This window comes from Galleria mellonella, unplaced genomic scaffold (genome assembly GCF_026898425.1).
Source record: "Galleria mellonella isolate WM207_F2 unplaced genomic scaffold, CSIRO_AGI_GalMel_v1 utg87, whole genome shotgun sequence".
Lineage (NCBI taxonomy): Eukaryota > Metazoa > Arthropoda > Insecta > Lepidoptera > Pyralidae > Galleria > Galleria mellonella.
In genome coordinates this window covers 7,663-17,500 of record NW_026442166.1, presented here as the reverse complement: position 1 = coordinate 17,500, position 9,838 = coordinate 7,663, and the positions used below count along the sequence as shown (strand labels likewise).

At 36.5% G+C, this 9,838-nt stretch overlaps 1 protein-coding gene across 6 annotated transcripts in view; it reads left to right on the top strand.

The window, feature by feature from the left end:
* Positions 1-9,539, top strand: part of LOC113514436 (copper-transporting ATPase 1) — a 61,706-nt gene extending 52,167 nt beyond the window's left edge. For 5 of the 6 annotated variants that reach the window (XM_052902139.1, XM_052902135.1, XM_052902138.1 and 2 more), the window contains 7 exons: positions 1-84; positions 713-805; positions 2,166-2,276; positions 2,871-3,020; positions 4,625-4,695; positions 6,061-6,204; positions 8,527-9,539. The exon at positions 1-84 is cut by the window's left edge and continues 59 nt beyond it. In XM_052902139.1, the coding sequence (XP_052758099.1) occupies positions 1-84; positions 713-805; positions 2,166-2,276; positions 2,871-3,020; positions 4,625-4,695; positions 6,061-6,204; positions 8,527-8,644 (771 nt within the window). In that variant the 3' untranslated portion in view covers positions 8,645-9,539. Of the gene's footprint in view, positions 85-712; positions 806-2,165; positions 2,277-2,870; positions 3,021-4,624; positions 4,696-6,060; positions 6,205-6,672; positions 6,725-8,526 lie in introns of all 6 variants that reach the window. The other variant, XM_052902140.1, reaches the window with a different exon arrangement.
* Positions 9,540-9,838: the final 299 nt, after the last annotated feature.

Here is a 9,838-nt window from a genome sequence, read left to right as displayed (position 1 = left end):
GTGTACTGCCTCAAGAAGATGGGTCTGCAGGTGTGCTTGCTCACAGGGGACAATCGGAAAACAGCTGTTGCAATTGCGAGACAGGTAAACTGCCATTCATCATTATATCAGCCTTTAACTGTCCACTGCTGGACATAAGTCTTTCCCATAAAGGGAGTTTTGCCAGTACTTGCCACGCTTGGCAGGCGGGTTGGTAACTGTAGTTAGATTATGGAATGAGCTCCCTGCCGAGGTTTTCCCAAGAGACTACAGCATAGAGTTCTTCAAAAGGGGGGTAAAGAGGTTTCTTCAGGTTCGGCAACGCGCGCGTAATACCTCTGGTATTGCAGGCGTTCATAGGCTACGGTAACCGCTTACCAGCAGGTGGGCCGTATGCTTGTTTGCCACCTCAGTGATATAAAAAAAAAGTTAGACTTTGGTGATGTTTTAAGAGGGATGCTGCTGCCCATCCCTCGTCCTCCCTTAGTCGCCTCTTACGACAGCCACGGGAAAGGAAGGGGTGGCCTATTCTATAGGCCGGAACCACACGACCAATACTATTTTATTACTATTGGATTAGAACTTAGAAACCATAGTAGCTTGGTTATAAAGTCGTTGAGACAACTGCTTTGCGTCAGAAACACGAATGGGACATGAGTAGCCAAGCAAACGACTTTTGTTTAAAGTGTTCCTCTAGTTGTCCTTTATACTGTGATGTTATTTTAACTTGTAGGTGGGGATAAACAAAGTGTACGCAGAAGTGCTGCCCTCACACAAGGTGGCCAAAATAAAGAAGCTCCAGGAACAGGGACAGAAGGTGGCGATGGTGAGTTATATTAATAAATTGTTAAATTATTAAATTGTATTCTACGGTAGGAGGAATGCTTAGGATAACTTTTTTTATACAACTTAGAATGGCAAACAAGCTGACGGCCCACCTGATGGAAAGTGGTAACCGTCGCCTATAGACATGAGCAGTACCATGGACATAACAGAGTATACTGTTTCGCCCATAATACCCCCCATGCGTTGCCATTCTTGAGGACTCAGGTGTTATTCCTCTGTACCCAGTAAATTCACGCTATATCGCACCCTTCAAACCGAAACACAGCCATGCAAACAACTGCTTCACGGTAAAAACACGAACGGGACAGAGGTACCCAAGCAAACAACTTTTGTACAAAGTCTCACTCTGGTAAACGTATTATCATTAGTTAGAACGGGAGAGATGTTATAGTCTTATGGAACCTGAAAAGCTATATATATATATATATATATATATATATATATATATATATATATATATATATATATATATATATATATATATATATATATAGCTTTTCACTACTTATTGCTATTTCTGTCTTCCCCTTCCCTTTTCTCCCTCTTCCTCTTTCTCCTCTCACTCCCGTCTCTCTTTCCCTTTATCTCCTATAAAAAAAAAGCTCATGTCTATAGGCGACGGTTACCACTTTCCATCAGGTGGGCCGTCAGCTTGTTTGCCATTCTAAGTTGTATAAAAAAAAATCTCTCTCCCCTTCCTCTCATCCCCCCCCCCCCCTAATTCGCTATCTGTGCCCAATAGTTTTCATGTTTTCGACTTGATTATTGCTACTCAATATTATCTAAGCGTTATACATATGGCGAATCTCCTATCATGTGCTGTTACACTCCTTCTCTTTTAATAGCAATATATTATGTCGCAGCGTCACGTCTTTACACTTATTGGCTCTCTATTTGTCATATTTACCATGTTTTTGAATGAATAAATGTTTATTTTCAAGAAATATGGTAAGTATATAGGTATACCATAGGTATAAGTCCATGTATTTTCCCATAATTAGGCATGCAAACTTAAAAAAAATATATTAAATTATTTAAATTCTAATAAAACATAATATTCTATGAAAAAAAAATATTTTTTACATTCTAAATTCATTTCTTGATTAATAATTTAGGAAATAAACTTTTTGAAAATTTTCTAAATCAGTTTATAAATAGATGCAGTTGTAAAATAATAAACATGAAAAAATGTAACCGAATTGAAAATCTCCTTTTTCAAGTCGGTCAAAAATGGCTCACACTTGACTGTTATGTGTGTGTCCCCTATATTTCGTTATCTAGTTTCTCATGAGTCCTAGTTGAAGAATCAGCGATTAATATGAGTGATCACACGGCCACAGGTGGGCGACGGCGTGAACGACAGCCCGGCGCTGGCGGGCGCGGACGTGGGCATCGCCATCGCCAGCGGCACCGACGTCGCCGTCGAGGCCGCCGACCTCGTGCTCATGCGGGTAACCAAACCACCGAGTTCAATATTCATACCACGGACATATCATACTCTCATTTTTTTTATTTTTGTTTTTTATACCACTTAGAATGGCAAACAAGCTGACGGCCCTTCTGATGGAAAGTGATAACCGTCGCCTATAGACATGAGCAGTACCATGGACATAACAGAGTATACTGTTTCGCCCCTGATACCTCCCATGCGTTGCCATTCCTGAGGACTCAGGTGTTGTGACCCTTCAAACCGAAACACAGCCATGCAAACACAACTGCTTCACGGTAGAAACATGAATGGGATAGAGGTACCCAAGCAAACGACTTTTGTACAAAGTCTCCCTCTGGTATATAAAGTAAAACGGGAACTTTTATACTTTGTTAAATAATAAAGTGTACTCATATAGGTAGACTCGGTATGAATATATTTAGCACATATCACATACCAGAAGGAGACTGTGTATGCGTGCGTGCGTGCGTGCGTGCGTGCGTTGAATAAATTTTATAATTTTTATGAACGAAACTGTTAAAGTCCTGCACAATAATCAAAAGGCGAACAGTTGGTTATATGTGGGCTGAAACCGTTTGTACGATGACCCCTGCAGAACGACCTGCTGGACGTGGTGGCGTGCCTGCAGCTGTCCCGCAGCACGGTGCGGCGCGTGCGGCTGAACTTCGTGTTCGCGTCCGTCTACAACCTGCTCGGCATCCCGCTCGCCAGCGGCGCGCTGGCCGCGTTTGGCTTGCAGCTGCAGGTGAGCACTGACCACGTGGACACCTTCACTTGTACCACTCTGTAATGTCCTTCAAACTGGAACACAGCGCACCAGTCACTTGCCTTGTAACAGTATTTACAAACCAGGGACCCATGCACCTTTGCACAAACTTGCACGTTCTTCCTCTAGTAAGTCACTTTAACTCGATGCTTTTTAAACTATATTATTATTATTATATATCCCTTCACACTCATCTACGCGCTATAGTGGATCTTTTACCGTCCATGCTGCTAGATTGTGGTATTCTCTTTCCATATCTGTCCGTCAGAGTCAATCCCTAAATATTTTTAAGAGTAGACTTAAAGAGCATCTTCTATCTCTATGAACATATATTTATTTATCTATAGATGTAGGTATGTATTTATGTATATGTATTTGTACGATTAAATATAATATAATTAATTTAATTTTGCCTGTTTAAAAATTGTCACAATACTGTACACTGCTGTATCCGCGGACATTGATGCTCCTTTCCACTTTGGGTGTTGCTGGAAGAAAACTCTATCAGAGTTAAGCTCGCCTTTGTACGTTTGATTACCTCTCGTCTTATTTTTAAAACTAGTGTGTACAATAAAGAATTAAATAAAAATTATTTCAGCCGGTAACTATGCGCTGCTGGACATAAGTCTTCCTCATGAGGGCAGTTTTGCCAGTAATTGCCACGCTTGGCAGGCGGTTTGACAACCGCAGTTAGACTTTGGAGATGTTTTAAAAGGGACGCTGCTGCCCATTTCTCGCCCTCCTTTAATTGCCACTTATGATACCTAACGAGAAAAGGAAGGGGTGGCCTATTCTATGCCGGAGCACACACGGCGACTATATTGTTTTATAGGAAACGAGACAGCAAACAATAATAAAAGACATACTAGAGTAAATTTTGAAAAAATTGTTTCCAAAATTAGCCTATTCAAGTATCAAACCCGATAAGTACTTCTTTTATACATAGCAGCGTACGACCATGTCACGTCTTCTTTACCGTCATCGTCTCTCATCTGTCCTTCAATACTTAAGTAAACGTATCCAATTTGAAAGTCTAATGCTTGTGCTAATGTACATATATACTAAGAAATCGAATAGTTTTGTCCAGTTTCCTTATGAAGATGGGTGTACCACAGGGCACGATACTAGGTCCTTTTTACATTTTTTTTTATACAAATTTTTAGATTATATAGATAGATTGTCTCCATTGAAATGCTTCGAGAAAAACGAGTCAACTTTTTCATACACTTTTGCGTGATAAATAGTTATAAGTGATTCTTTTATAACTTCTATATTTCTATTTTGTCTTCTAATTTTTGCATCTTTTTAATGCGTAAATACTCATTTTAATTATTAAATAATACGTCAAGATATATTTTATGCGTAAGTATATACAATACTAATAAAAAAACGAGACAGCTAATTTGACAATTAGCTGACAAAAAGTTAACGTGTTTTTTGAGGCTTGATGCTCTATCTATTTAATATAAGACCATTATAAAAATATGCGTAAAATAGCTGAACTGTCTGCGAACATTATGTAACGTTCCTATGTTTATAATATGCAGACAATTATTGTATGTGAGTTTGTGTTTATTTTCCAGCCGTGGATGGCGTCGGCGGCGATGGCAATGAGCTCTGTGTCAGTCGTGTGCTCCAGTTTGTTACTTAAAACGTAAGTCTTTCAAAAAAAGCGTTCACGCTCACTTTTTATCTTTATCCGAGCAGTAAGTGCTTTATATTATTCCCAATTTCGTGTATAATATAGTATATATCATATATGTCTAAGTATATTTGTTATTCATATATATTTATTCGTTTATATATTATGTAATTTTAGTATGTATGTATATCAGTGATTGGTAGTACCTCATTCGAGTATTCTGACACATCCCTATGGTTGACTGGGAGAGAATTCTTTTAGCGTTAAGTCCGCCATGCACACATATTTGTACTAATGAATAAATAAAAATAAATAAGTACATACATATTTTCTCATGCAAACTTCTTCGAAATTAGTCGAAAGAACGAAATAACGTTACCCCAATTTCGGACATAGACTACTTGTATATTGTGGATAATTAAAGATATTAAAACACAAAAAAATCAAGTTCAATTGTGACAGAGCTAAAAATTGCTCAACCGATTTAAATAAAGTTTCAATGCGACCAATCTCTTAGTAAGTATTATAGATAAAAATATATACCAGAGATACCAGATTGAGACTTTGTACAAAAGTCGATTGCTTGGGTACCTCTGTCCTATTCGTGTTTCAACTGTGAAGCAGTTGTGTTTGCATGGCTGTGTTTCGGTTTGAATGGTGGGATATGACGTGAATTTACTGGGTACAGAGGAATAACATCCGAGTCCTCAGGAGTGGCAACGCATGGGGGTTATCATGGGCGAAACAGTACTCTGTTATGTCCTACTGCTCATGTGTATAGGCGACGGTTATCACTCTCCATCAGGTGGACCGTCAGCTTGTTTGCCATTCTAAGTTGTATAAAAAAAAAATTCGTATTTTAAATAGAAAAAAAAAGAATTTTTCAAATCCTTTTATAACTAATAGAGTTGTGAGGTAATAAATACAAAAAAAATACAAATAAATCGAGAATCACTTTCTTTTTGAAGTTGGTAGACAATAATATGTTTTATATATGGTATGGTTATACATACTGCAGTGGCCAATACTGCATAGTGGAGGAACACATTCAGCAGGATGATTGGACGTGATCGAATCGGCATCACTTCGAATAATCGTCGAATGGACGTTACCTTCATCCGCATCATCATACCAGCCTTTAACTGTCCACTGCTGAACATAAGCCTCCCCCATGGGAAGTCTCGCCAGTAGCTAAAGCTTGTCAGGCAGATTGGCAACCGCAGTTAGGCTTTAGAGATGTTTTAAGAGGGACGTTGCCCATCCCTCGCCCTCCCTTAGTCGCCTTTTATGACACCTACTGGAAAGGAAGTGGTGGACTATTCTATGCCGGGACCACACGGCCAAATATATCCAATAACATTTATTTCTTATTTTTAGCTTCAAAAAACAAACAGCGGAACAACTCCGGACCCCGGAGTACCTCCAATCCATCCACCTGGAGGACCTGGACTCTGTGTCGGTCCACAGGGGCCTCGACGAGAGGATAGAGCCGATCGACCGCGGCGCCTCCCCGCTCACCAAGTACGCATTTCGATACCTCTTCTATTCTTCTAACCTAGTGATTTCAAAGAGCTTGTAAACGAGTTAATACAGATTGTTTATATCTTATTCTATTGGTATGCTGTCTCTTTCTTTCAAATCAAGAATGCAGCAAAAGAAAGAGATGTAACATTCAGTTAGTGTGCTATGTCTCTTTCAAATAAACGCAACTAAAATAATAGTTAATGAAACAGTCTTTATATTATTATTTATGCCATTAACTGCCCACTGTTGGACATAAGCCTAATGAGGATAGGGGGAGCCAGTAGTTGCCACGCTTGGCAAGTGGGTTGGCAACCGCAGTTAGACTTTTAGAGATATAAAGAATGATAGTTTTAATTCAAGGTTAATAAACAATATCTTACATTATTTGTCATACATGCTCATACATCCCATGCTGGCTGCTTTACTTTGCGAAAATCACTCACAACTCTTTCTCCTCTACTGTAGAAAGAAGAGAGACTCGTGGCAATCGGCCCTGATAAAGGTCTAGTCGGTTTTGGTGTGTAGTTTTTTTTTTTTTTACTTTTGCGTGTTTTGGGTACGTCCGCCGGTGGCATGATGACGCAGACGGCCGACTTCCTGAAGTGTAGTGTAATTTTGATATTTATTTATTTATTTATTAAGGAACACCAACAGCATATTGCATTATAACATATAGGTATAACAATATCTTCATGTAACACATGAAGGAAAGAAAGGAAATTGTTGGTTTAAATATTTTGTTTTTTTTTTTTTTTTTGTTGATTATATATATATATATATATATATATAAATAAATATAGATATATAATATATATATAAAATATATATATAAAATATATATATAAAATATATATATAAATATTAGTGGGAATATAATATATATATATATATATATATATATATATATATACACACAGTTGTCATTGCATTTTGAGTTTTATTGTTTCATTTGTTTTTCGTTTGTAATTTGTGATGCTTGTATAGGAATAATCAGTATCATTCTATAAATCATATCAATCTATAGATCTATCTATATAAACGTTACTTTAGAATAGAAATCAAATTGATTATTCGTGAAATAAAAATGAAGCATTTACTTAAAAGAAATAAATAAATAAATATAAGTAATTGAAAACAGGAAATAAAAAAGTAAATCAAATAATTATTTCAAAGTTACACGTGTAATAAAACAGTGAGGCTGTGAATCGAATGCTTGTGCTTAAACGATATATAAAATCTAATAGATTTAAAAAATCAATTGATTCAGTGTTCTTAATGATGAACTTAATTTTTTTTAAAGACTGTATATAATCCGAGAAGAACGTAGAACAAGTTACATAGAAGGAATAATAAAATAAAAACTGTAAATCATATGGTTGCTCGCTTTTATGCAAATATAATTTGTCCACACACAGCTGATGTCATTGCATTTTGAGTTTTGTTTTGCATTGTTTCATTTGTTTTGTCGTTTGTTTTTTTTTTTTTTCATTTTTTGTTTGATACTATACCGCTTGTATAGGAATTGAAGTCAGTTTGATCATTCTATAAATCATCGTCATTCTATAGATCGTCTTTAATCAAATCATAAAAAAAATCTTTAATATTGAATAGGAAATCAAATTGGTTATTCGTGAAATAAAAATGAAGCATTTACTTAAAAGAAATAAATAAATAAATTATAAGTAATTGAAAACAGGAAATAAAAAAAGTAAATCAAATAATTATTTCAAAGTTACACGTGTAATAAAACAGTGAGGCTGTGAATCGAATGCTTGTGCTTAATTCAGCGATTGTGAAATATAAAATTATAATAGATTTAAGCATTTATTTTCAATTGATTCATGTTCTTCATTATAGTCACAATTGTTAATTCATACTTAATAAAAAGTTTGGTCGTTATAAAGAGTCTTAAACAGTCTTCATTGTATATAATCCTACAAGTCGGTCAAGCTAAGAACATAGGAATTACATAGAAGGAATAATAAAATAAAACACTGTTCAATGCAAACCAGTCTGTTCTTCATTTATTCTGACACAATTTAATCCTTATATAAAGATTTGAATGCCCGTATCAAATGGCTACATCATTGCCAGTGTTGACCACAGTTTTTCTCCATTCTATCATAAGCCTTTTCAAGGTAATGAAGAGAAAACCTTCTGATGTTGAGCTAAGGTTTTCTCTGTTATGCAACCCTTGATCCGTACATCCCATACCCTTTCAAACCCTGCTTGCATATATATATATATATATATATTTATATATATATAAATATATCTTTTTTTATGTGTAAATAAAAACAAGAATACCTATTTTTCCAGATTATTCTATCGAAATAAGTCAAACGAGGGTTGTCTCCTTCAAGAGGATGACGATCTGATGACTGTCTCCTTCATACCCAAACGGCCGACACGAGACGCTGCCAGCCTCAATGGGTAAACAGAGGGCCTACCATGAAGTGTTTTCCGAAATTTCGGAGCCAAACGAAACACAAATTTGATGTTAAAATTACATAATACATGCCGTTTGGAAATATTAAAAATGTTAAAATATTGTTCCTTTGGACTTTTATGATAGGATGTATGAAGAACAAAATGTTAAACTCCATTTATTGGTCCGATTTTGGTATAAACAAAAACACGAAATTGAGTCCGAAATTTCGGAATTTCATTTCATGGTAGACCCGCAGGTCAAATCGGTAACATTTAATTTTAAACAAAGCTCCATGTATTAAGGTCTCAAATACATTGATACTAGTGAAATTAGTGTGTCTAAGGTCCCACAAGGTGGAAGAGGTCTGAATAGTCCTATATCTCGCTATGTCTTACGCCCTTTTTGTACTGTAACTGTTAATGTAGCGAGCCAAGCCGCAGTATGTACACTAGTATGAGTAAATACTCATCGTAAAGTTAAAATTATAAGACTGGTATGTTTAAAGAGTTAATGGGGTGTTATTTTCAAATGCCTCGTGCGTAGGGTGATTCTTGACCAGTGATGAACATTCCCCCATAGACAAGTCGATAGGCATCGATCGATAGTGACCTGTTCGTTGCCTCACACGTGTGAACGAATAGAACGTCGAATACCGCTGTCTAGTTCATCTCATGTGCATGCAGCAGCGAAAGCGTGTCTACCGATAATGTTATTCGCTACTTCTCTATGGGGGCTGGTGAGAAAGTCCCACGAGAATGTATTATGATAGTTTTGAATTCAAGGGGGGTTTCTGACCAAGTATATACGAGTGGTGTATAGTTTTTTATGGCAATTGTATGTTATATTTTTTGTATGCAAATACATTGTAATAATAATAATAAAATCTCTTATATATCAAGTACGTTATTGCCTATTTTATATCTACCTACACACAATCGATTATCATACAATTTTATACAGGATGGAAGGCACAGGTTGTGAATTTACTGGGTACAGAGGAATAACACCTGAGTCCTCAGAAATGGCAACACATGGGCGGTATCATGGGCGAAATAGTATACTCTGTTATGTCCATGCTACTGCTCATGTGTATAGGCGACGGTTACCACTTTCCATCAGGTGGGCCTTCAACTTGTTTGCCATTCTAAGTTGTATAAAAAAAAAACGAATGATGGCAGATTATTTTCCCACCGGAAATGC